Source organism: Ambystoma mexicanum, chromosome 8, assembly GCF_040938575.1.
Source record: "Ambystoma mexicanum isolate Mex_15411 chromosome 8, UKY_AmexF1_1, whole genome shotgun sequence".
In the NCBI taxonomy this organism is placed as follows: Eukaryota; Metazoa; Chordata; class Amphibia; order Caudata; family Ambystomatidae; genus Ambystoma; species Ambystoma mexicanum.
The window spans coordinates 1,530,574,141-1,530,601,976 of record NC_090929.1 but is presented as its reverse complement, the minus strand read 5'-3'; the positions used below and the strand labels follow the sequence as shown (position 1 = coordinate 1,530,601,976).

Here is a 27,836-nt window from a genome sequence, read left to right as displayed (position 1 = left end):
CTCTGCAGAAGTGACTTTGATGTCATACCAGATGTCAAGATGGCAGCTTTGAACTTTGATCCTGGTCACTGCCTCTAGAGATCAGGACCTGCAGGTTAGGGAACTGATGTTGTAGGACACAGGTGGCCACTATGCATTTGGCATAGTGTTTGTTGAAATGAAGGTCTGATTAGCAGACCATCATTTCTAAGAATGAATTACCAGCCTCACTGTATTATTACATTTTTTTAAAAGAAATAGCCAGGGCTTTTAGACCCTTTTTCAGATGGCAATTCTTCACAATACGAACTTAAGAAAAACAAGCAATGCACTAAACTAACAAACCCACTCATATAAAAGAAACACAGAGATTTCAGAACAAGGTAAGCAATGGCACCCTTGTTTCATGAGCAAGGGTGTTCAGGTGGCAATGTTAAGAGATCGATGATATGACTTTGTAAAGAAGGGTAGAACAGTGGGGGCTTGAAAGTCAATACAGGCCCAAAAAGTGGACTGGGGGACTGTGTATTATCACAGTACATTTGGTTACTTTTCTCTTGGGGTTCAATTAATTGAGTCGGGCTTCTAGGACCTTCCTTAGGTGGTGATTCTGTGTCAAGTGTATGAGTGTGTCTGCTAGGTTCAGCAAGTGTTTCTGTCTAACCAGCAATAAAAAACACAAAGAAGAAGGTCCCATGTGTGTAATATGAACAGTCAAAAAGCAATATGCGATATCAAAATATTATTAAGAAACACTAATTGTATACACTTATGGAAGAATGATATAAAGACAAGTACCTATACACAATGAAACACAAAGAGAGAACACCATCAAATAAAATGTCATATATCACACACACACACACACACACACACACGTCTTTAACCAAACATAAACCACACAGCATTCATACCTAAACAGCAGTATTCGTGTAACACAAATACCAAAAGGAATTCACACAAATAGCAAGATACAATGAACAAAAATGACAGTATCTGCTCCTGTCACGTGTGCACTTGAAAGCCTATTAAAAACCTACAAATATACAGACTTGTGGTGCAAAACCTCTAGGTCCATCTGGAAAAGATATTCAAAAGGAAGCCTCAAGCACAAAACATCATAATTAATTGATCAATGGCCAACTCTAGTTTCGGCTTTCATACTGCATTCATTTGTGATGTCATCTTTGATATCCTGGGTGTTAGTGTTAGCAGTGCACTGTGGCGCGAGTTATACTTGCTTATCTTACCATAACTGTCGAATTTCAGGGGTTTTTCGGTTTTTCTTTGAACCATAACGTCCCTTTAACAACGTTTTTTACTGAATTTTATAGGTTTTTAGTAGCGCAACTTAACCATAACGTCCCTTTTCACAACGTTTTTCATAACACGTGTATAACTATTCTTCAAAATACAAATGTGACACTGACATCAAGGGCAACACCTAAATGGTTGGGTATAATGTAAATCCAAAACACACAAAGTGCTGCAGGCTGCAGACATCCCCCCTAAGTACACACCACCCTCATATTATGTGCACTGTACAATTTTACCAAACAAATGTCACACTCATATCAAGTGTCTGATCCCTCTCTAATAAACAGAAAACACACTGACAGAAAAGTCACTTCCCCTTTCTACTTATAACTAGCACAATTAAAGCAAGTGCACTTTGCCATTGAGTATTTGTCTTACATCATGTATGCTAATTGAGTGCCTCAATTGGTATTAGACAAACAAAGATGTTTCCATTGCACTGTTTTTAAATCAAAATACAAATAACCAAAAATATGTCTTAGACCCATGTGTTCCCAACTTTGCTGGAACATGTGTTAACTTGTGGTGTTCGAGCTAAAAAACATGGCGCTGGTGCGCAGTGCATTCTGGGGGAACTCAGAGCCATGATGGATATTTATCCATGCCTCAGTGGAAAGCTGCACTTGCTTTGCGAAACAACATGTTTTCAACGTTATTCGCTGATGGGTTTGGAATGCAGGCCTTCTCAGCCAAGGACACGGCGCTGGGAAAGCTAAGATCCGCAGGTGCCGGCTGGTACCTGATAACGAAGTTTGTTTTGGTTTGCTATGCTTGCGCCAAGGTTTTGAGATGAGTTATGGAATTGTTTTCCGGGGCGCTTAGGAGAGGGAAGCGCTCTGCTCCTTGAGGTTACTGTCGGTTGACCCAGCTGGCAATCAACGGTCACCCATCAATGCGCAAGCGCATTTGCCAGAAGGTTCGAGAAGGTGCCACCCCTTGTTGAGGAGGGCATATATGCGGAAGCCCTCAACGGTCAGACGGGATAAGCACAAAGACCTCAGTCGGAGGGGGGACGCCCTGGTCCGATATACCTGTGGGCTGTTGTGCTCTTGGCCTGGCTGTTGTCGGGGTCTTTCAGCCGCTTCTGGCGAGATGAGGTTTTGTCAAGTTACGCCCATGGTGATGTATTCCTGCTAATTTCCTATGATTTATCTGATTTATGCTTGTATTGTATATATGCCTAACTACAAATAAATAGCCGTATAAGTGCTACTTACTCTCTAAGCGTGCGTGTGGTTGTAAGTCATTGCGTTGTCTACCTGCGTTCAAAGTATTGGCTCTGCGGCTGCGCTGGTGATAAATTACTGTCCGTGCACTATTGGCGAGCAATACATGTTTTGGCTCTGCGGCTGTACTGGTGATAAATTACTGTCCGTGCATTTGGAGAGCAATACAAATTTGGCGACGAGGATGGGATGGTTTGTGATGAATTGTTCCAACCATTAAAGAATCCGGTTGAACGCAGATAGGTTTTGCTTACATTGCGAGCGAAAGGTTGTTTTCACTTGGCAGAGAGTGCTGGACGGTGTTAATCTGTTCTGTGTGTGTGTGCGTGTCTGCGCAAGTGACTGCGGTGTGGAAAGAAATATTTATATATATATACAGAGGCTTTGTACATTACTGCAGTGATGAATAGTTTGTTCAAGAAAAAGGGAGTTCTCGCTGGCGGTGAATGTCCCGATGTAATGATTCCAGGGTGGGCGAAAAGCCCATATGATAAGTTGGCTCAGTTATGGGCATGCGGGGCAGGGCTGTGTGAAACATGGGATGGTGAGGTGGGAGACGCTGATCCGTCAGAAGTAATGTCTTGTTTACAACAGATTTCAGTAGAGAGGGGAAAGGAATGTGCCGCGCTAGGCAGGCGGGGTTGGGTTCTCCTGCATGCCTACCGAAAGATGCATCAGAAAAATGTGGAAATGAAGGATAATATTTTGCGATTGGAAAAAGAGCTAGCTGCTGAGAAACAGATTGCATTAATGCAGCAGATTCAGATGAAACTTTTCAAAGACAAAGCTGACAAATATCAGGCTGTGGCTGAAAGGGCAGCAGTCAGAGTAGCCCGATATAAGTATAGGAAAAGACGGGGAGGGGTCAACCAAAGAAAAGTGGCAGCGGTAATCGCTACCGCAGATGTAAATTGGGATCCCGATAAATGGGATGGAGACATCTTTGACTCAACAAGCCCAGAGAGTAGCTCGGCAAATGAGTCAGATTTCAAAGCAGAAATTAATCAGAAGGCAGTGGCAGCCAAGCCGGTTAGAAGACGCCGTGCTGGGCCCCACCCGCAGAACCCTGGAGGCGGTGTTGTAGATTTAACCACGTTGGAAGATTACACTCAGCAGGAGGTTGGAGAGATTATTACTCGTTTGAGGCAAAAGTCAGGGGAACCTTTATTGACATGGATGGTGAGACTACTAGACGGGGGAGCGGCAGGGCTGTTCGTGGATGCCACAGACTCACCGCGTTTTTTGCCTTTGTCCAATGACACCAGTGTACAGGAGGTTTTAAGGGCAGGGCCGCCCCCTGATGAGAATGGCCAACCTCCACAAATGTCTTTGTTGGATTTAGCAGCCCAAGCATGTAACCGCAAGTACCCCATTACCACAGATTGGCCCAGTGAGGAAACAAAGTGGTATACTTTGAAAGAGGCGATTCAAAAGGTCAGAGAGCATGCCATGAAAGAGGCGATATATATAGATGCTCCAGGACACATGGGGGCCGTGGCGCTCTCAGTTTCAACCAGAAATATGGTGATTAGAACTGCACCGCCCGCATACAAAAGTGTCATTATGACTTTGCTCGTAGGTATGACGGGCAAACCCACAGATGAAGTAGTGGATGCCATTCGGCAACTGGCAGATTTAGGGGAGTGGGATAGGAGTGACAACAGGCCACGGGAGAGAGAGGGGCGTAGCGAGAGAAGAACTGAAGGCAGGAGACAAGATAGCAGAGACTCCTGAGTGTCCAGAAAAGACATGTTTTTGGCCCTGTTAAAAGATGGTGTGCCACGGGAAGAAATTGATGGCATTGAAACCAGGGTCATGTACGAACTATATAGAAAGAGAGGGCTTGCAGCCAAGGAGCGCTATAAACAGGTTAAGAAACAGGTAGTGACTAAACCAGAGGGGGACACCACCCCTTCTGCCCCCCCTGAGGAAGAACAGGAGGAGGGGTCTATGGGGACACCGTCCCCGTACCAACCGACATATGCTGATTTGAGGAAGGTGGTGAGTGCAATGCTAAAGGCAGAGTCAGGTTACACTCATTCAAAATTTGACTAGGGGTATGGCCAAGCTCCGGCAGCGTCTGCTCGCATAAAGGTGGATAGGCGGCCCCATGTTAATGTTAAGATTTTTTGGGGACCAGGAAATACGCAAGGGGTGCGAGCATTGATAGACACCGGGGCGGAGGCCTCTCTGATTCACGGGAATCCGACACGATTCAAAGGCAGACACTTTACTATTACAGGTCTAGGGTGGAAGGAGACCCCCGCGGTACAAACTGAAGTGGAAATGAAAATAGGCAGTTTGGCTAGGCAGAAATACCAAGTGTTGATTGTCCCGATACCCGAGTACATAATTGGCTTTGACATTCTGGAAGGGTTGACTTTAGGACTTGGAGGTAAAACATACCAGTTTGGGGTGAGTGCATTAATTTGTACACCCATTACAGTAGGCAAATTGAAGATGCCCCCAGTACATGTGCCTGTGGCGACCAAGCGGGTAGCAATGAAGCAATACCGCATTCCTGGGGGGCAAAAGGAAATTTCAGACACCATCAAGGAGTATGTAGAGGCGGGGGTGTTACGACCTATCACTACCGCCTGGAATAACCCCCTCTGGCCCGTCAAAAAAGGGGATGGGTCTTGGAGGATGACGGTGGATTACCGCGAGTTGAATAAACACACTCCTCCCTTGGTGCCCGCAGTCCCAGATGCCATTACCTTGATTGAAAATGTCCAAAAGTTTGAGGGGACTTGGTATGCAGTGATAGATTTAGCCAATGCATTTTTCTCTGTGCCAATTGCTGAAGAGTGTCAAGAGCAGTTTGCATTTTCTTGGAGCGGGCGTCAGTACACCTTCACAAGGTTACCTATGGGGTACATACATAGCCCGACTATCTGTCACCGGCTGGTGGCAGAGCACTTAGACAAGATACCGTGTAAACCGAACATACAAATCTCTCACTACATTGATGATATTTTGATTCAGGGCAAGGATGAGTGCAGTGTGCAAAACCAGTTAGAAGTCATTATGGAAGGATTGAAGAAGGAAGGGTGGGAGATTAACCCGAACAAAATTCAAGGCCCAGCTGAGACAGTGACATTTCTAGGAATTCAGTGGCATAATGGGCATCGAGAAATGGTGCCGAAGGCCCGACAGAAAATACTTGAGTTTACCACGCCAATGAATAAAAAGCAAGCTCAACAGTTCATAGGGCTGTTTGGGTTCTGGAGACAGCACATTCCCCATTTAGGGCAGATACTGGCCCCCCTTTACAAAGTGACACGAAAGAAATATGAGTTTCAGTGGGGGGAAGAGCAGCAGAAAGCATTTGAGTTGGCAAAAGACACCGTGCAGCAGGTACTCGATCTATGGCCATTGAAGGAAGGCAAAGTGGAATTGAATGTGTCTGTACAAGACAATTATGCTAACTGGAGTGTGTGGCAGAAACAGGACAGGAAACGGGTGCCATTGGGGTTTTGGAGTCGTAAGTTGCCCGATGCTGGTAACTCATATACTCCATTTGAAAAGCAGTTGCTGGCATGTTACTGGGCCCTGGTTGATACTGAGCAAATAACGGTGGGCCATGATGTATTGATGAGGCCAGAAATACCGATTATGCAATGGGTGTTGAGTTCTCCTAAAACACACAGAATAGGACATGCCCAGGAAGCCAGCATAATTAAATGGAAATGGTACATTCAAGACAGAGCCAAATCAGGAAAGGGTGGGGTTGCAAAGTTACACGAGCAAGTAGCCAACATACCACCCTCGGATTACATACCACCGGAAGTGTCCGAGAAACGCGAGTCTCCCGTGAAATGGGGAGTACCATATGGTGATTTGACCGTAGAGCAGACAGAGCATGCCTGGTTTACTGATGGCTCAGCCCGATATGTGGGAACAGAGCGATACTGGAAAGCGGTGTCATATAATCCCAAGACAAAAAAGATTTTGACGACGTCAGGGAAAGGGAAGAGCAGTCAGTTTGCAGAGCTTTACGCAGTTTACCAAGCCTTGAAACAAGAGACCCCTGGTCGATGTCATTTGTACACAGATTCATGGTCAGTGGCGAATGGGCTGGCGGTGTGGCTGCCAACCTGGCAGAAGAATGGGTGGAAGATTCATTCGAAAGAGTTGTGGGGAAAAGAATTGTGGCAAGATATTTCAGAAATGTTATCACAAAGTGAAGTCACGGTGTATCATGTGGATGCACATTGTGCGACAGATTCATTGGAACGTTGGTTTAATTCTGTTGCAGATGAACACACCAAGATTTCATCTGTGGATGCGGAGCCTCAGGAAGACGATTTGGAGGGTTTGGCCAAGTGGGCTCACCAGAAATGTGGGCACCTTGGAGAAAAGGCTACTATCAGGTGGGCACAAGCTCGAGGAATTAGTATTCCTTTAGAGGTAGTGAAAACAGTCATCTTGCAATGTCCGGTGTGCCAACACCAACAGCATAGGCCTATCCCTCAGATTGTTCATGGCACATTGCGAAGAGGAAAGTTACCAGGTCAAATTTGGCAGATCGATTTTATCGGTCCTCTGCCAATCAGCAAAGGTTGTCAGTATGCATGCACTATTGTGGATACTTACTCTGGATACATGATGGTTTTGCCGTGCAAGCGTGCCACACAACTGAATACCATTAAGTTGCTAGATCAGATCACGTTGCATTACGGAGTGCCTTTGCAAATTCAAAGTGACAACGGATCACACTTCAAAGGCAAATTAATTCAGGACTATTGTCAGGAGAAGAGTATAGAGTGGCTTTACCACGTGCCCTATCACCCGGAAGCGGCAGGGTTAATTGAAAGAATGAATGGGTTGTTGAAGGAACAGCTACGTAAGTCTGGAGATGGCAGTTTGGCAGGTTGGCGTGATCGCGTGTTTGATGCGGTGCAAGTGTTGAATAATAGACCGGTGAACAATCATGAGACTCCATTGTTGCGACTAATGACTCCTGCTTTACAGATTCAACCTAACCTAGTTAGAGAGACTCTATTGTACTGGGAGATTACCCCAGGCTCTTTAGCTCCCTATCGGGCGACTCCCGAGTCAGCAGGGGTAGACTTGCATTCTCATGAAGAAATCAGATTAGACCCGAGAGGGATTGTTGTGATTGAAACAGGGATTGGGGTACAAATTCCTCCAGAGCATATGGGATGGATTGCCCCTAGATCTGGACTAGCATTGAAGGGAGTTCAAGTGCTGGGAGGGGTCATTGATGCTGATTACCAAGGCGAGATCAAAGTCATCTTGATGAATAGTGGGGACCAAGTGTTACCGATTCATAAGGGTGATAGAGTGGCTCAGTTAATTATCATTCCTGTTAAGTTGTCCATGATTAAAAAGGGGGAGCCTCCCACAGTGTTAACTACCCGTGGGGATCGTGGTTTTGGCTCTTCAGACAGTATGATACCGGGTGCAAAGGTGTGGGTCGAAAGGCCAAATGGTCCACCCGTGCCCGCAGATGTTATTGCATCAGGCAAAGACCAGATAGTTTTAGTAATGGAACCTGGTAAAGACAAATGGCAGTATGTGCCCGCAGACAAATGTTACCTAAGGGAGTGATTTTCAACACTGATATCTCTTTTCTGGGTTTGCCTTGTAGATCCTGTGTCTGGCTGGTGTGATTGTGGGACTAAATGGACTCCATTTGGGAGAGTCAAACGGCATGATGCTCCGGATAAAAAATGCCATATCTGTGCCAACGATCAATGGGAGACCGATGATGAGAAGTAATGATATCCTAAAGCAACTCGATACCGATGCCAAAAAGCCAGCCAGACCAACGACATGGATTCATGGAAGGCGACGGACACGTCAGGTGCAAGTCCAAACAACATCGATGCCAGCTATGCAAGAGGCATCTTTAGGACGGCGAAAATATTCCCCGATGATTACCCAAACGGAGAATATGTGGAAATACCTGGCACAACAAGTACTCAACATTACGCACTTTTGCTTAACCGATGTGCCCAATGCTGAAGCTTTACTAACTACGTGTTTAGTTGCAGTGCCGACGCCAGTTCCGGTTCTAAAGCACATTTTTGGCGTCACACACAATGATTCGTTAGTTCAAGATTCCGATATCAGACAATCTTTTTCCGTCTATGAGTACTGCAGGTTTTGCAAGGAAACGGATCGCAAATGGAGAAATTTGACACGTATTATAACCTACAATATAACTCAAGGCGATGTGTGCTACTTTATGACCTGCGATGCTAAAGAAATTGGCAAATGCCAACAGCTAAATTTAACCAAACAGAAGAATCAAACTGTGTTTGAGAAACGATTGTGTTCACGAGTTCCAAGCACATGTACCAGTGTGAATAATACTATGTCTTGCAATCATACCGTAATAGCTGCCAGTCATCTAAATCATGTGAAACTTCCAACAGGATGGCTCTTTTCATGTGGTAACATCACATACACTTACATTCCAGCTAACATTTCTGGAGGTCCGTGTGCCTTAACTCGATTAGGACTAATGATGTTTCCTTTACACCCAGCAATATCTCGAAACAAAAGATCAACTTTTGAATCTGTGGGTCTATCCCCCGATTGTGATTCACATGTGCATTTGCTATCAGAAGCTGAAGTTCTAGCATTAACCCTTTCATTAGTAGGAGTTTGGGGTTTATCTGCTGGGGGATATAAGTCTTTGATCAAATTAGCATGTTTAGTAGTAAAAGGACTCAATCATACTTCTCAAGCTTTAGAAGAGTTACTCCTTGACAGCAAAGTTATTAGAAAAGCTACTTTGCAAAACAGAGCTGCTGTCGATTACTTATTGCTGAAGCATAATTTAGGCTGTTACGCAGTTGAAGGTATGTGTTGTTTCAATCTAAGTGACCATTCACGATCCATTGAAAGTCATATTCGAGGTTTGAGGGATCTCATTTCTCAAGTGTCCCAGGAGCAAACTGGGAATTGGTGGGATTGGTTATTTTCATGGATTCCTGATATTGGAGGTACACTGCGTTATGTCTTTGCTTGCATTTGTATTATATTAGCTATCATAATAGCGTGTTGTTGTTGTATTCAATGTATTCCCAACTTGGGTTTAATATTTCGGCGGTTTCAAAGGCCGCCTCCTTTACCACTGGGCTATGGAAGGTAAATATCCAAGGGTGGATTGTGGTGTTCGAGCTAAAAAACATGGCGCTGGTGCGCAGTGCATTCTGGGGGAACTCAGAGCCATGATGGATATTTATCCATGCCTCAGTGGAAAGCTGCACTTGCTTTGCGAAACAACATGTTTTCAACGTTATTCGCTGATGGGTTTGGAATGCAGGCCTTCTCAGCCAAGGACACGGCGCTGGGAAAGCTAAGATCCGCAGGTGCCGGCTGGTACCTGATAACGAAGTTTGTTTTGGTTTGCTATGCTTGCGCCAAGGTTTTGAGATGAGTTATGGAATTGTTTTCCGGGGCGCTTAGGAGAGGGAAGCGCTCTGCTCCTTGAGGTTACTGTCGGTTGACCCAGCTGGCAATCAACGGTCACCCATCAATGCGCAAGCGCATTTGCCAGAAGGTTCGAGAAGGTGCCACCCCTTGTTGAGGAGGGCATATATGCGGAAGCCCTCAACGGTCAGACGGGATAAGCACAAAGACCTCAGTCGGAGGGGGGACGCCCTGGTCCGATATACCTGTGGGCTGTTGTGCTCTTGGCCTGGCTGTTGTCGGGGTCTTTCAGCCGCTTCTGGCGAGATGAGGTTTTGTCAAGTTACGCCCATGGTGATGTATTCCTGCTAATTTCCTATGATTTATCTGATTTATGCTTGTATTGTATATATGCCTAACTACAAATAAATAGCCGTATAAGTGCTACTTACTCTCTAAGCGTGCGTGTGGTTGTAAGTCATTGCGTTGTCTACCTGCGTTCAAAGTATTGGTTCTGCGGCTGCGCTGGTGATAAATTACTGTCCGTGCACTATTGGCGAGCAATACATGTTTTGGCTCTGCGGCTGTACTGGTGATAAATTACTGTCCGTGCATTTGGAGAGCAATACACTTGTGAAAAACTAACAGGCCGATTCATGGAATAATTAGCGCGGCGCAAGTGGGCAAAAACGTGCGATTCGCAGTGGAATAGCGAAAATCGCAGTGCAAGTGCGAAAATCGCACGAAAAGCAGCGCACGTCGATTCATGGAAGGCCGTGCGCGAGAAAACCAGCGGATGTGCGATAAAAAAGTGCGCGGCGCACGTTGGCGCACAGGCCATCGAACAGCGTGCGCCAGGTCACAGCGAAAATCGCACAGGCCACAGCGAAATTCGCACATAGTGCGGCGCACGCAACAAAAGTAGGCGGAACACGGGCGTAACACTCGGAATGGGGAACAACTTGCCAAAACGTGGGCGTCACGGGGGAAGTACAGGGCACAAGTGCGCGGAACGCCCACATGCTCGCCTACAACACGTATTCATGGAATAGAATAGGGGAAAAAAGCGCACGCTCAAACCAGCGCACAGGCACAAACACGACCGCCACAAGAAAGCAGGCGGTAGCGTCTCAGCGGCTGTAAGAAATGTGCGCCAAAAGGTGCGCCAACAAATAGCACCTATATACTGCCATGATGAATGTCCCATACTGTGGCCCTCCAGGAAAAATGACGTGCAAAGGGGTACCCACAAACACGGACACCCGCTGACAAAAAATACGTGTGCGTGTATACCGGGGTGCGCGGGAAGTCTCACACGCGATTTCAGCAGGGTACGTGCATCACAGGGGTTCGCGTGAAGTCATTCACGCGATCGGGCCTGGGGGAGCGGGCTACATGTATTTCAGGGGTTCGCATGAAGTTTCTCACGCGATCCGGCCTGGGTGAGCGTGCTACGTGTATTTCAGGGGTTCGCGTGAAATTTCACACGCGATCGGGCCTGGGGGAGCGGGCTACGTGCATTTCAGGGGTGCGCGGGAAGTTCCACACGCGAATAGCCTGTGCGCGTGTATTTCAGGGGTGCGCGGGAAGTTTTACACGCGAATAGCCTAGGTGCCTGTATTTGAGGGGTGCGCGGGAAGTTCCACACGCAAATAGCCTGGGCGCGTGTATTTCAGGGGTGCGAGGGAAGTTCCACACGCGAATAGCCTGGGCGCATGTATTTCAGGGGTGCGTGGGAAGTTCCACACGCGAATAGCCTGGGAGCCTGTATTTGAGGGGTGCGTGGGAAGTTCCACACGCAAATAGCCTGGGCGCGTGTATTTCAGGGGTGCGCGGGAAGTTCCACACGCGAATAGCCTGGGCGCGTGTATCTCAGGGGTGCGTGTGAAGTCATTCACGCGATCGGGCCTGGGGGAGCGGGCTACGTGTATTTCAGGGGTTCGCGTGAAGTTTCTCACGCGATCGGGCCTGGGTGAGCGTGCTACGTGTATTCGAGGGGTTCGCGTGAACTTTCACACGTGATCGGGCCTGGGGGAGCGGGCTACGTGTATTTCAGGGGTGCGCGGGAAGTTCCACACGCGAATAGTCTGTGCGCGTGTATTTCAGGGGTGCGTGGGAAGTTTTACACGCGATTGGCCTGGGTACGTGTAATTCAGGGGTGCACGGGAAGTTTCACACGCGATTTCAGCAGGGTACATGTATTTCAGGGGTGCGTGGGAAGTTTTACACGCAATTTCAGCAGTGTACGTGTATTTCAGGGGTGCGCGGGAAGTTTCACAAGCGATAGGCCCTGTGCGAGTGGGGTATGTGTATTTCGGGGGTGCACGGGAAGTTTTACACACGATTGGCCTGGGTAAGTGTATTTCAGGGGTGCGCAGGAAGTTTTACACGTGATTTCAGCAGTGTACGTGTATTTCAGGGGTGCGTGGGAAGTTTTACACGCGATTGGCCTGGGTACGTGTATTTCAGGGGTGCGCGGGAAGTTTCACACGCGATTTCAGCAGGGTACGTGTATTTCAGGGGTGCGCGGGAAGTTTTACATGCGATTCCAGCAGTGTACGTGTATTTCAGGGGTGCGCAGGAAGTTTCAGACGCGATAGGCCCTGTGCGACTGGGGTATGTGTATTTCGGGGGTGCGTGGGAAGTTTTACACGCGATTGGCCTGGGTATGTGTATTTCAGGGGTGCGCGGGAAGTTTTACACACGATTTCAGCAGGGTACGTGTATTTCAGGGGTGCGCGGGACGTTTTACGCGCGATTTCAGCAGTGTATGTGTATTTCAGGGGTGTGTGGGAAGTTTTACACGCGATTGGCCTGGGTACGTGTAATTCAGGGGTGCGCGGGAAGTTTCACACGCAATTTCAGCAGGGTACATGTATTTCAGGGGTGCGCGGGAAGTTTTACATGTGATTTCAGCAGTGTACGTGTATTTCAGCGGTGCGCGGGAAATTTCACACGCGATATGCCCTGTGCGAGTGGGTTACGTGTATTTCGGGGGTGCGCGGGAAGTTTTACACGCGATTGGCCTGGGCATGTGTGTTTCAGGGGTGTGTGGGAAGTTTTACATGCGAAAGGGCAATGCCCGTGCGCGATACGTCACAGACGCGTTTACTCGCTAAGGGCCTTTGGTCCAATGAAATCGCGTACGTGTGCTGACGCGCTTACGCGCTAAGGGCCTTTCCTCGAATTACACGCTGACGTGCAATTTTTTCACGTGCCAAATCACTCCGTATCAAGCTGGCCACGCGAAAACACACGGACGACCATGCTCTTGCCCTGAAGGCCATTTTACTGCCCCCCAGAGCCCCAAGCACGCTCCCACCTGCCATCTGCTGCTGCCTGACTGCCTGCTGCCCACGTGCCCCCCTGCTATTTGGTGCCTGCACATCAGCCATCTGCAGGGGTCCAGTTGCTGTGTCCACCCCTGCTGGAACTGAAGACTCCTCACTGGGATACCATCGCTCCACAGCCCAGCCCCAGGACCCAGTTACCCACCCACGCCTGCCTCGGGGGTCGCCATGTCGGGGCAAACACCATCTGAGACCACTGGCGACCCCCAGCCAGAGGGGCAGAGGGCCACCAGCTTCAGTCAGAAGGAAGTTGGTGTCCTGGTGGAGCATGTCCTGGGGCATTATGATGCCCTCTTCGGAACATCACGCACCAACAAGGAAGGACGGGATAGGATCTGGGACGACTTTGTGGTTGCCATCAACGCGGAGGGGGTGGCAACCCGCAAAATCAAGCAAGTCAAGAAGCGCTGGGAGGACTTGAGGTCCAGGACCCTCATAAAGGCCCGGCGCCTCGTGGAGGGGGCCGGGGTAACATGAGTACCATCCAGATGAGGGTCGTGGAACGCGTAGGCCCAGCGCTCCACGCCCAGATCCTTCAGAGGCAGATCCGTCTGGAGTTGAGAGGTAAGTGGCCAAGCATTGCTGTGTGAGACAGGGCATGTTGCAGGGTGCTGGTTGTCTGATACTTGCCTGTATGTGTGACATAGGCCATGTACGTATGTGTATGCAGGGACATCATGGTCATGCATGTGAGACCAGTAATGTGTGAACCACATGGTAGGTGCATGTGTTACAATGCAACATGCGGAGCAGCATGCGGAATGCACACATTAATGCATGCCTGTCTCTGTTATTGGACATGGATGGGGTGTGAGAGATGGGTGCTGCGGTCATGGACATGTTATGGTGTCCATGTCTGTGTGTCTGACTTGCGTGTCTGTGACTTGTAAAAGCCATGGATGCATGACACATGTCTGTGACAATGTTCAGATTCACTGAGGCAGCCTACTCATCCTTGTATCCACTGTGTCTGGGGTGTACGAGGCCAGATGGATGAAACTACGGTGAAGTGTGTGCATGTGATAGGCATGACCCATGATGCATGTGAGTTTCAAACCAGCATTGTATGTTTCAAGAGTCCCTTGGACATGTATGCTAATGTTCATTGCATGTGCCATGCCTGTTACTGCATGTGTTTTGCCTGCACTGACCCATGTGTTGTGGAGGGACATGATGGAAGTGATGTTTGACAGTGCCACTCATCTGCTATTGCTTCCTATCTAGGGGACCATTGTACAGTATCCTGATGCTTGTGTTCTATGTCTCACTCTACACAGCGGCAAGTGATGAAGAGGGCGGAGACGGCGCTGTGGAGCAAAGCGGCGGGGATGCCCTCACCGGCCGGTGACGCAAGGCCCAGTCACCCTCCCAGAATTTACCATCGTCCGGGAGTGAGGGGACTGGTGCTGCGTCTGCCACTACGGCTGCAGCGGAAGGGGTGGGTGAGCCCCCACAGGGGCTTGCAATTGCGGAAGACGGTGTGGAGCCATCCAGGTTGGTGGTTTCCACAGAGGAGGAGGAGGCCGCTACTGAGCCGCACATTGGGCCTGGTGTGGGTGGTACCACTGGTGCAAGTGGTGCAGTCCAGGGTAGGAGGAAGCACAGGTCGCCGTGGAGGGGCCTGTGCATGTCACTGTCCCTGATACTGTGACTGCATCACCATGCACCAGCAGGGATGCCCCATCCCAGGCCCGTCCGCAGGTAGGGGGGATGTCCATGTCATCTGACACTCCTCTACCTGCGGACGAGGGGACCCCTGGCCATATGGAGAAGGTCCTGATTGGTGTTGCGTTGGGGGGAGCATGCACCTCATCACGAAGAGCAGCGTGCCAACGTGGCCCAGTTGGGAGCGTCCATGGTCGGGGTTTTTTTACATGTGTCGGCCACTCTGGCGGCCCTCTCCTCCTCTGTGGAGACTATGCGCCAGTCGTTCTCCATGCTGTCTTCCGGCCCAGGTGCCACCAGGGCCCCCTGTGGACCTGCCCTGACCAACGCAGCCAGCTCGGTGGGGATCCCATCCCTGCCACAGTCGGGAGTCGGAGGTCCAGCAGGGGTGGACACCACAGCAACTGGAACCCAGCAGATGGAGGATGTGCCGGCATCATTGGGCAGGGCACGTGCACGACGGCGTCGGTGGATTCCATCAGCCTGGATGTCATCGTGCTGGCAGAGGAAGTTGCGTCGCAGGCAGCGGCAGGCTCAACGTGAGAGGCATCATGGCTCGGGGCCATCTACATCAGAGGGGCAGGCATCGGCCGGAGGGCAGGAGGACCCTGGAATGGGAGTGTCTTCCGTGTGGCAGCGGTTGGGCCAGCAGATAGGTGTGGAGCGGCGGCGGGCGGAGGAGGCATGGCTCACAATGGTCAGGGCAGAGAACTCCATGCGCAGGGCGCTAAGGCGGGCTGAGTGCCTCGAGGGAATTCGCAGGGAGTTTGAAGTGGACATGGCGTTATCCCTGCGAGACCTCGGGGCCAGAGAACAGGGCCGCCTCCAAGACATTGAACAGGAGTTCGATGATGCCCTGGCCCATGACATCAACAAGTGATCCGTTGGACTTGCCCGCCGCCATTGTATATAGTTCATTAGTGTTAAGTTTCATTTCTTTTTTCTTTCATTTGGGGCGCATGGACTATGCCCCACATTTTTGTATATAGTTAGTAATTAGGTAGGTTTCATTATAGGTTTCATTTATGTCGTTGGGCTCATGGACCCTGGATTTGCTATTTGTACATAGTTTTACAGTGGATTTTTCTCCTTCTTCTTTTTTTTTCTTCACCATGGAGCAATGGATATTACGCTTTTCTTTCCCTTTGGATTTGCTTTGTTGAACGGTGACATTGGACACATTTTGATTTGGATTAATTTGGATTCTAATTTTATTTATTTATCATTTTTTAGGACATGCTGCATTTTGATTATTATTGGCAATATTGTGTGTTTTGATTTCATTCTCTTCATTTTGACTTGAATACATTTTTGTTTCTTACTTCAATGTGTGGTCTTCTCTCATTGGTTTCATGCATGTCACAATGTGGGTTTTCTCAGTCATGTGTTGCCATTGTGTGGGTCTGACAGACTTGTACTCATACGCATACTTATTTATGATCTATCATGTAATGGGGATTTCAATTTGGAGTGGATTCAAAGCTTGGTTGGGTGTTTGGACTGGGGTGGTGTGGGGTGGGATTTGGGTGGCCATAAGAGCCAGGGATCTAGATTGTGATGACGTGTTGGCTGGGGGACATGTGTCGGGGCCTGCTGGCAGGTACCTGTCAATGCTGTGGGTATGAGGGTCTGGGGGACATGAGTGGGGGCCTGCTGGCAGGTGCCCCTCACTGCTGGGGGGTGGGGTTCTGGGGGACATGTGTCAGGGCCTGCTGGCAGGTGCCTGTCAATGCTGGGGGGTAGGGGTGCATGGGGACATGAGTGGGGGCCTGCTGGCAGGTGCCCCTCACTGCTGGGGGGTGAGGGGGCTGGGGGTGTCGGGGCCTGCTGGTAGGTGCCTGTCAATGATGGGGGGGTGGGGGTGCTGGGGGACATGAGTGGGGGCCTGCTGGCAGGTGCCCCTCACTGCTGGGGGGTAGGGGGTGGGGGGCTGGGGGACATGTGTCGGGGCCTGCTGGCAGGTGCCTGTCAATGATGGAGGGGTGGGGGTGCTGGGGGACATGAGTGCGGGCCTGCTGGCAGGTGCCCCTCACTGCTGGGGGGTGGGGGGGCTGGGGGACATGTGTCGGGGCCTGCTGGCAGGTGCCTGTCAATGATGGGGGGTGGGGGTGCTGGGGGACATGTGTTGGGGGCCTGCTGGCAGGTGCCCCTCACTGCTGGCGGGGTGGGGGTGCTGGGGGACATGACCAGGGGTGCAGGGTAGTCCCCTGTGGTGTGGGCTGCCTGCAGGGGCCATGAAGGAGGTAGAGGGGACACCTGGGAGGGCCCACATTGCCAATTCACGTGTAGGACTCCCCGCGCACCCCCAAAATATGCGTTCCCCGCTCTGACAGAAAAATCACGTGTATAACTTCCCGCGCACCCCTGAAATACACGTACCCTGCTGAAATTACGTGTAAAACTTCCCACGCACCCCTGAAATACATGTACCCTGCTGAAATCGTATGTGAAACTTCCTGCACCCCTGAAATACACGTACCCAGGCCAATCGCGTGTAAAACTTCCTGTGCACCCCTGAAATACACGTACCCTGCTGAAATTGCATGTCAAACCTCCCACGCACCCCTGAAATACACGTACCCTGCTGAAATCGCATGTGAAACTTCCTGCACCCCTGAAATACACGTACCCAGGCCAATCGCGTGTAAAACTTCCTGCGCACCCCTGAAATACACGTACCCGTTGAAATCGCGTGTGAAACTTCCCACGCACCCCCGAAATACACGTACCTTGCTGAAATCGCATGTGAAACTTCACGCGAACCCCAGTAATACACGTACCCCGCTCGCACAGGGCCAATCACGTGTGAAACTTCCCGCAAACTCCAGTAATACATGTACCCCGCTTGCACAGGGCCAATCGCATGTGAAACTTCCCGCGAACCCCAGTAATACACATACCCCGCTTGCCGTGCTGGTACACGCTGGATTGGGGATTTTGATGGCTTTTCCCTGCACGAGGGGCGTTCTTGGGGGCATAACTAGCGCTGCTGCAGGGTCGCTGCGCCACTGTGCGCCACGGCTGGTTTTGGTAGCTAAAATCCATGAATACGCTGTGCGTGGAAATAGATTTTAGCGCACGCGGCTGACGCAGAGATTTGCACGCGCACACTGTGCGCCAGCCGCGTGAGCCACTTGTGCGCTAAATTCTATGAATTACCCCCTATGTTGCACTGAGAATTAATATGTGGGGAGGATAAATGTCTATGGGGTCATTACAAACTTGAGCAGTTAAGTGGTGACTGTGGGTATATGCTCCTGTATTACACATAACATATTTTACGCAGGCATGACCTACAAGGTAGTTAGCATACCACATAGTAATGTTTCTTGAAGTTACTGGGCTACACGCTTAGTAGAAATTCCCTTTTCAGATAATAAAGTGGAACATGCGGTCTGAGAACTCGCTATGAACGTATTGGTACAGCCAATATCACTCCTCTCCTACATTGACCATCTCCTTAATAAGAATGGTACTTCGGGATGAAATTAAAAAGATATTTTATATTGCCCACTGGACATCCCTACAGCCTCTGTTTAGGATGAGCTTCGGGCCATTCCAAGATGGCTGGCACTTAGGCACAGCACTGTTGCGCATGCACAATGGTGATTACAATGGCAACTTATTCTATAAACACAGCCTTGGGGCACTTGACTGGTAGCGTCTATCTCCTGCGTCACGGACTGTGGATTTAGAACTAAAAAGTGAGTGAGAAAGTAGACAGCTGATTTGCGGCCTTACTTTCTTTATACATTTTTTCATTTTTGAAATTGGAATATTGGTTGCTTCATTGGCAGAATGCTGTTGTGCATGCGCGATGGTTGTTGCCATGACGACTCCTGCTGCAAACACGTCTGTGGGTCACCCGACCGGCAACACCTGTTACCTGCCTCATGGTCCGTGGATTTAAAGCTAAGAAGTAAGAGAGAAGGATGATGGCCACTCTGCGGCCGTGCTTTTTTTTCCTTCACAACTGCAATATTGTGAAGCGCAGGATGGTGCACAGTTACAACTTTGGTTGTTATGGTAATAATTGGTTCCCTATATAGAGGAGCCTGGACCCTCGAACGTTTCATTACCAAGGCACAGGAATTGTATACAACAGATGGATATTGTAAATGAAAGTTGAGTTTTATCATGGGAACTTGTAGCAATGCCACCCTCAGGTAGGGATAAGGAGGATACGACACCGGATTCATTCTTAACGTTCCCTTGCATAATGTTACTACATAATAGTGCCACTAAAGACTGATTTGGTGTTGCATACTTAGTGACTTGGGGATTTTGACTAAGAGACATATCAGCCTTTTATTGGCTGCCATATCCGTTCGGGATAACACAGAGATTTCTTGGAGAACTTCTGAACAACTGGCAAGCTAGTATCATTAGAAGCTGGGTGAGTGCATTGGGTAACTTTAATACAGACTACAGGACCTAAGCAATGAGGATTGTGTAGTTAAGTTTTTAAGAGTAATATGCCAGTTTTCTCACGCTGAACTACACACGATCATGTGCTGAGGTTAGTTATGTAGTGTCTTGTATCTGGATTTTGAGCTAGAAAACAAGGAGAGTGCCCCGAGGCTAACTATAATCCATTATAAATTCTCAGGTGAACATAAGAAAATACAGGATTGCAAATGAGTCAGAAGGACAACTCTAAGCCCTGAAGATGGATAACATACATTATCTTTTGAGTTGACTGTAGTTAGAATTACACATGACCAATTTGAGTGTGAATACTGAACACTTGGTTTGTGATGTTGTATTCTTGAACTGTGTTTGATTGGTTTATGAAAAACGTGTGTTACTTTGTTTCTCAGAAATCTGGTAGCCCAGCCACTGGGCCAAATTGTAACCATTATTTGTGTACTCATTTGTTTATTGAGTTGTTTATGATTAAATCTGTGTTTCACACAAGAGATTAAACTTTATAAATACTTTGGAGTTGGGTATAGAAGGACTTAGTCCGATTTGAGTGCACGTGGGTCTCCTGTGGTTAACCACATGCTTTTTTTTTTACTGCACTAGGGTAAAGTCCCATATGCGAATGTGGGCAGAGATAGCGTTGTACATGCTGCAAAGTGTTTGAAGTCTGGTATTCTGAGGGACAGCTTGAATCCAAATCAATATTGTGGTGCACATTGCTTTGTTTTGGAGAAGAGCCAGAATGGAATTCCCTTGATGATTTTCCAAGGCTCAAAGGGTAGGTATGTGCCACCAGGTTGCATTTGCTGTTGAGGAAAAATGCTGTTGACACGCCTGTTTCCGAGTGTATCTTAGTTAATAAACAGATTTGCCACACTGTTAGTGCTTGTTAGTAACATGTACCTGAAAATGCAATGCATTAAGATTTTGACCTGATAAATACTGCACATGTACCCAACCATTCGGCAAGTCAGCTTAATTGGTTTCCCTCTGTACAGACCTCTGTGAATCTTGCAATCAAGTAAAATAATAAAAAGGGCACTCCTGCCATTTTGGTGGCCTTGCTTCCTGAGGCCATGCAAGCACAAAGAGGGGGTGGGTGGTTGATAGAGGGATAGAGGGTAGGGTTGTAGCAAATGCGGTGGTGCTGATGCATGCTGGCTTAGTGCTGCTGTGATTCTAGGTGGGTAGTCGCAGAAACCATTGGGTTCCATACAAAATGGAGGGACCTCAAATGACCAGTTAAAGTCAGTGCTGCAAGGACCTTGTTAGTCACTGGTGTGGGGGATGTGATAGGGCTAGATAAATGAGCAGTGGCTGGCTGTGGTGTGATTGCGTACAGCTTACTGCCACATGCATGGGTTGGCTATTTGAGGACTGGAGGTGGAGCGAGATGAAGATGTGAGTTGCTTAGTGGAGGATTGTGAATTGCTAAGCAAGAAGGTACCTTTTGGCTCATGATGGTTAGTCTAGCGTAGTTGGAGTGTGTGATTACCATGTCCATTGACAATGGGCTCTCTCCATTCCATTGCCAGTTAAAGGGCACAGGAGACTGGCCCAAACACACCCTATCTGTGGCGCGCCTTGACTGACAGTTGTGCTAAGACCTGATAGATGTTTCCAGGAGAATCAGTCCATTTCCGCTTTACAGTCCAATGAGTCTGATCTACAGTAATCCTTGGATGGGTGGCACATTGAGGATCTGAACAAAGGGACATAATGGACCTCCTGTTCCTACCTTTGCTGCATGAGGAATCCAGCATGAAGGCCTCCATAAAAACCTGTGATCATTATGTAGAATGTGCCAATATGTGTCATGTTGCTTTGTCTTGGACTGAATTTGTCATTTTTATGTTAAGCCAAAATGTGAGGTTAATAAATAACGGCAGAATATTGCATGGATCAGTAATCCAGAACACTGTGTTTTTTTTGTCTGCGGGCCTCATTACAAGGTTGCCGGTCCGGTAACAATGGTACCTGTAAGCTTGCCGGTACCATTGTTATCGGACTGGCAAACTACGAGGTCTGCTCGTGGGTGCCTGTCAGTCTGGCAGGTCGACCTGCCAGGAGGAACGGCACCCACGAGCACACCTACACGGTAGCGCCGGCACCATCATAAACAGTGCCGGCGCTACCGGCCTCCCCATTCCCATTGAGTCCTATTGAAATGGGAATGGGGAGTAATTTCTACCAGCAGCCGGCGGAGGGGAATTACCAGGTTCGGTGGGGCCTGAATGCCCCGGGACATCCCCAATGCCGGGTGCCGGTAAAAATATGACTACCGCACACCTTATAAGAAGGCGCTGAGTGTTTAGGAAGAAAAACAAAAAACAAAAACACAATGCCCACATCATCCAAAAACGAGTGCTTTCCAGTTGTATGCTACTTTTGCACATGTCCCTTCATAATTATAATTGGTTATTTTGATAAAAAAGATGTTTTACTTAAGAAACAAATGATTGAGGAACCTCAATCAATTTGCGGTCACCAGCAGAAATACAATTCTTTGGGCATTGTTTCAGTGGGATCCCTCTTACATTAGAATGCAGCGACAGAAAACTGGGCATGTTGGCAAATATTCTCAAACAAGGGAAGCTTTTGCTCCAGTTGAGCTTCCCGAATGAGATCGGCTTTATCTAAGCCTTAGTTCTGAATGGAAAACTTGGCATTCCGCAGTGAACATTGAACATTGGTGGACTCGTTAGGATACCGGCACCAATCATGGTGCTAATAGCGCCATGGTTTAGCGCCAGTATCGTAATGAGGGCCAATGAAAGCAGATTATAAACTCATTAGCGGCCACTTGCTGCACGTGTCAGGCATGCCGTGGCAAACACGCAGTGTGGGACTGCGTTCTCGCATCTTTCGTGGTTGAGTTCCAGTGGTAGCAGGGGTCCCACTGAATGGGGTACAGCACGCAGCGGACACATATACAGTTCCCTTCACTTCGCTAAAGGGCAGGAGGAGTCCATCATAAAATACAGGGGGCCTCATTAAGGGCACCGTTACTGGTAAACACTTACCGCCTTACTACGAGGTCCCTTTGCCGGACCCAAACTCAACAGCCGTTAAGGAACGGGCCCGCAAAGGGACCTTGGTGCGAATTACGGTACCGCAATTTGCGGTACTGTAATTGCCTCCATCCCCATTCCCATTGAGCCCTATGGGGGCAAAAATGGGAATGGGGAAGTGCCTTGGCCGGTAATTCCGCCATCCACCAAGGCGGAAACGGTAAAATACCGGCAGCATACTGTGTAATGAGGCCCAGGGTTTTATATGGAATGTGCGGGGGCATTTTCTTCATTGAATATGCATGGGTTTCTATGAACACTGGACTTACAGCAGAGCGGTTCCGCCCACTGGAAGACTGACTCAGAGGGTCATGCCATTGCCAACGTTGTTTGGGAATGAGGAAGACGAACATTTTGCAGCAATAAACAAACGGCCTCTTGTCACCTCCGACGTCAACACTGCCTCCCTTCCTCGCCTAGTCGCCTCCAAATCTGCTGTCATGTGTAGGCAAAACTTACAAACGTGCGCGTGACATTTCTTCAAAAGCTAAATGCTCACCCCCACCCCCATGACATGAACTGTTATTCGAACTTTGAGGAGCAAGCGCCGAGCGGATCTTCTGGCGCCACGCCGACGGATGGCTGTGGCACGGTCTCAACCTATTGGTGAATATCAAAGCAAAGTGAACACTTAGTAACTAGACTAATGGTTAACTTTCTTTGTTCTCGTCCGACCGACTTGCATTGTACTGTACATCGTAAAAGCATGTGCATCCATCACTGCACGCGTTGTGTGGCTATCTGAATCCTGCCACAAGGATAATGTGTGGCTTGTAAATGCGGCCCCAGGGGCCAACCCAAGTCCTCGGTCGATAGGCCAGTCCGCCCCTGTTTGTGAGAGTGCAGCAGCCAGCAGGGAAACAAGTTCTGCTACTTCTTTCGTTACACTTCGATCACTGCCTCAGTGGTACTGCATGTTCACTCTCTATTTTTACCTGCAAAACTAGGGCTTTTGAAAAAAGATTCCACTCACACTGCCTGCCCTGTATTCATGATGGTTGCTAGCGTGGTTGTCGAGTGGTAAATGCGGTACATACAAATGGGCCTGACTCTGAGCTCAGTATAAAAGTAATGCAGAAAGCCGATATTCTCCCCTCCAGTTTCCAGCACCACCATTCTGAAGTGGGTGAAAGGATTGGAGGAAGAACGTAGGCACAGAAGAACACTTTTATGTTTTTGCATGCACATTAGAATCTGGTCCTCTGATGCTAGGCCACCACATTCTGACTTTAACAGATTGTGGTGCTTTTAAGAAAAGTGTTAATGCTTCAGGGAAGAACACCTTTCTATTTTGCATGCACCTCAGCCATGAGACACTCGTTTTTTTTCATCCGGTCTCACTGTTTCATGAATCATTTTACAGGAGGCTATGAGGCATGGGAAGCAAGTAATTACACACATAATAAAAAAAGAAAAAAAGAAACTCATATTGTCTTTTCTAAGTAGAAAAAGTATCACGACAAAGAAATAGTTTAAGTGGAAATGCATCCGGTTTTCAACTGTTTGGTGATCACTGACCTGCACCAGTGCTCGCTTGATGAGTTTGCTGATGTCTTGCCTCCACTCAGGGATGTCAGGGTTGTGATAATCCAAATTAGGAGAGAAGGAAAGAAGCTGTGACTGGAAATATTCTGAGAAGAGAAGGAATGTATTATACGGATTGGATATGCATCAGCTTCTCGAGAAATCACACCGTTGTGAAATTACTACATTTGTAATAGTACATACTCCTGGCAACTCATAATATCATGGTTTAACCTCGGCTCTTTATGCTAGAGAGTAATGCACTAATTGAGCGATAACATCATATTAATCCATTCTAAATATATGAAGACTAAACAGGGCTTCATTAAAGAAGAGACGTATGCATATATAATGTCAGCAGTAAGTGGCTCATAGCTGTGATGCAAACATACTGTCAATTGGAGAAGAGGAAATACATGCCGCCAGGTACGTACTTCGGTTACATTGACTGACATAGTTAAATTAATTGCCACAGAAGTAATTGTCTGTATTTTCTATTACATAACCACAAAATCACCCATTGATGGTTTTGGACAGACGTTTATGCTGCAGAAGCCCCACACTTGCCCCTCATAGTAAACTGGGTTACAACCCATGGCGTTTATGACTGATGGCTTTACGCATTTACCCCAGTACGTATTTATTCAGCTGCTGGAAAAGTGTTTGTCCAGTTGTGGTTATACACACAACTGTAATTACTATATGCAGTATATTTTCTCTGCGAGAATACATCCAGCAGTTTTGAATAACTGCAATATTGTCAGGATTATTGCCCAGCTGATTCTTTATCTGCACACAGCATACACTGTACAGTCAATGGCACTTCTTATCTTACAACGGCCCCGGATTCTATACTTTTCATTGAACAAAAATAATATATACGTATTATTTACTTTGTGTAGGAAATGTGTCTGTGCTCTAGCACCTTGTGCCAGATGGGATTACCGTTAAAGATCTCAGAACAAAAAAACGGGCTGACAAAAAGAATATCGAGCAAAGTACTACATTATTCTCAATTTAATAAACTAGGGTCAACTGGTAAACATTGGACTGATGCATGCACACTCACACACACACTTGATTACACAGAGGTGTTATACCCCAATATGCGTCATCTATGACATCATCATACGTGGCAAATTGTAAAACCTATCGACGGGAAGGATTAGTTAGGGGAACATATCTACTTTTAGAATACATATAGGTTAGTACTTCATTGGCTGTTTCTTATTTGTGAAACACACCTCGAACTTCCTCTAAATACGTGTAACACTGCTTAAAGCAGATAAAATGGCAGTGGATTGATTTAGGCAAAATTGTATAGCTGGTTGCCTCATAGATCCAATGATTGGTTGGCATTCCCACGCAACCTTGGACATTCGGCTTGGCTACCAGCACGTAAGCAAAACAAAACCCAGGTGCTTGAGTCACATCAGATTACTCCCCACTTTCCCAATTAGTCCATCATCTCTCATCGGTCCGGCCATGAGCCAGAGTTTCCCATTTGTAGTTGACCTTGTAGCCTTCTCTATTTTCTGGGACATTCAAGGGAGTGTAAGCACATCACTACCTTCATCCACAGCTTAATGAATAGCCCTTGTTTTTAACTTCTAGATCAAGCATGAGGAAACCACAAATTTGTCCATGTCGACCTCCTATTTACTGCTATTTGATTTATTTATCTTGGATGTCATTGCTCCTCTTGGTCTCTAGAGACTTGCTCACTCCATCTTGTAGGAGCCTTATCAATTGATAATTGTCCAATACTTTTGCTCTTGCAAATGTTTTCTTCTTCGTTAATCTAAGATAAATATGTCTCACGTACATAACGTATCCATTTGCCTCCTTTTGTGCTTTTCAGCTATTCCTTGAAATAGCATCCTTGATCCCAGGCCGTAATAGACTCCTCTTCATTTGCTCAGAGAGCTGTTTTCCAGTGTCTTCTGACACTGCGGCCCTGGTCTGTTTCTGAGGTAGCTGGATTACATTTTTGCACAAGCCGGAGTCCATTTTCCTGTCATGGCCGTCCTTCCCAGGGTATATTTTCCTCTATAGCAAGCTTCTATGTGTCTCATCTACCGTGCATTGTTGCGTATTTACATGTGTTGGTCAACAAGAGACTTCATTCTTCTTTGAATAAATGATTACTTTATTGTTTCGTAAATGTTTCTCTTATCACTTCAGTTACATTGTTACTTCTTCAGTATTTTCATATCATTTCAGTATGTCCTCGTATAGCTTCTTTATGACATCACTTTACCCACATCTGATTTCACTCAGCACTACATGATATACAGTGGTGCGTGCTGACAATTCTCCACACCACATCCTTCCACTCCTTCAGTGTGAGGATACATTCGCTACGCTTGTCTAAGTGCATATTGTCTCTTGTTCACTCGATGCAGTGTAGGCATAACACATGGAGACCCATATAGGGCTCTTCTCCTGCTGTTTCAGTATGACAGCAGTGAGGGGGCAGGATTTAGGGATAATGCATCCACCTGCTTCTCTACATGTCACACAAGGATGTCAACAACACTTTAATTTCTGAAGACTGAAAACTTTCTGCAGCAATGCGATCTCACCCATGTTAGATGCAAATGTACATTCCACACAGTTGCCCGATTTTGGAGTAAGATAAAACAGGTTTAAGTTATTCCTACACTGCTCGTAATGTAAGCCCAGTGGTGGACTGGGAATTGATAGTGATCCAGGACATGTTTTTCAAAGTGACTGCATCCTACACGGTGCAAAAAAATATAGCAAGAAATCCATCCCATATTATTAGGCTTTTGGGTTTCTACACCCAAGGACATTTGGAAAGTTGTCTGTAAGAGGATTCAATTCAGCACTACAGCCAAGTTAACGCCTAGTCTAGAATACTGAATGAAAACCCTTATTGATATATCTTTAGGTCCAGTTCATGCGTTCTGGATGACTACCCTTGTATAACACCCCTCTCTTGGAATCCCCCTGACCCCACTGAGCCAAGAAGTAATTCTGTTTTGCAAGTTTAAAAGGTTTATTTGATAAATTAAAATATATATCACACTTTTTAATAAATTAATAATTGAATATCACACTTAATCTGATATGGTAAATATTAACAACGGAGAATCTGGCACTAGCACACTTCTTTAATCACTAATGAGTTGACATGAAATGGATAAGGTAGCACACTGGTAAATAGGAACAAAAGTATAATGTGGTAGAGGATGCTTTATGTAGGCTCAGGTGGATGCAATATTCAATGAATGCAGTACAGAAAATACGCAATATGATTTCAACCAAACAATGTAATCACTTTTCTCTGGCTACTCCCCTCCCCCCCTTGATGCAAGGCAAGGAAATGGAAGGAAAACACACAGTTCTCAGAAATGCAATCAACTGTAATTCAGTTCAATCCAGCAAGCTTAAACAGAAGTTTGAAAACACAGGCAAATGCTTTGATAGGTGCTAGCAATGAATGAGAAATATGCTGGAAACGCTCTTAATTCCCTTTTAGAGGTTCAGGATGAGTGGTATCTAGTTAATATTAGTCCAGGCTCACACTAGCAATGATGCAGGGATAGTTAGCAGGTTAAACGAATTTCTGGCAAATGAAATCAGGCAGCAGCAGTTTTTTTACATGTGAAGAAATTGCAAATCGCGGCAAAATTCGCGGATGCGCCGAGCGCTATTACAAAGGTACCGCAAGGACTATCTCTACCGTTTTGGGGTCCTAGGAAAGCCTGGGATCTCAGCTTCCAAATGAAAGTTATTGCAAGTCTCTAGCCCAAACGGTTGCGGAGATATGAGTAATTTAGTAAAGGTCGTTTTTGGTTTTGTAAATTTTAAACGCACACTTTTTCAAAATGACAAATTTTACTAGAAATGACAGGTGACAGATAGGA

At 47.3% G+C, this 27,836-nt stretch overlaps 1 protein-coding gene across 1 annotated transcript in view; it reads right to left on the bottom strand.

Moving 5' to 3' along the window:
• The window catches only part of SORCS3 (sortilin related VPS10 domain containing receptor 3), a 3,021,596-nt gene that overhangs the window by 84,910 nt on the left and 2,908,850 nt on the right, over nt 1-27,836 (bottom strand). Inside the window, exon 22 of the mRNA XM_069611752.1 lies at nt 23,938-24,050. Coding sequence (XP_069467853.1) covers nt 23,938-24,050 — 113 coding nt within the window. The remainder of the gene's footprint in view (nt 1-23,937; nt 24,051-27,836) is intronic.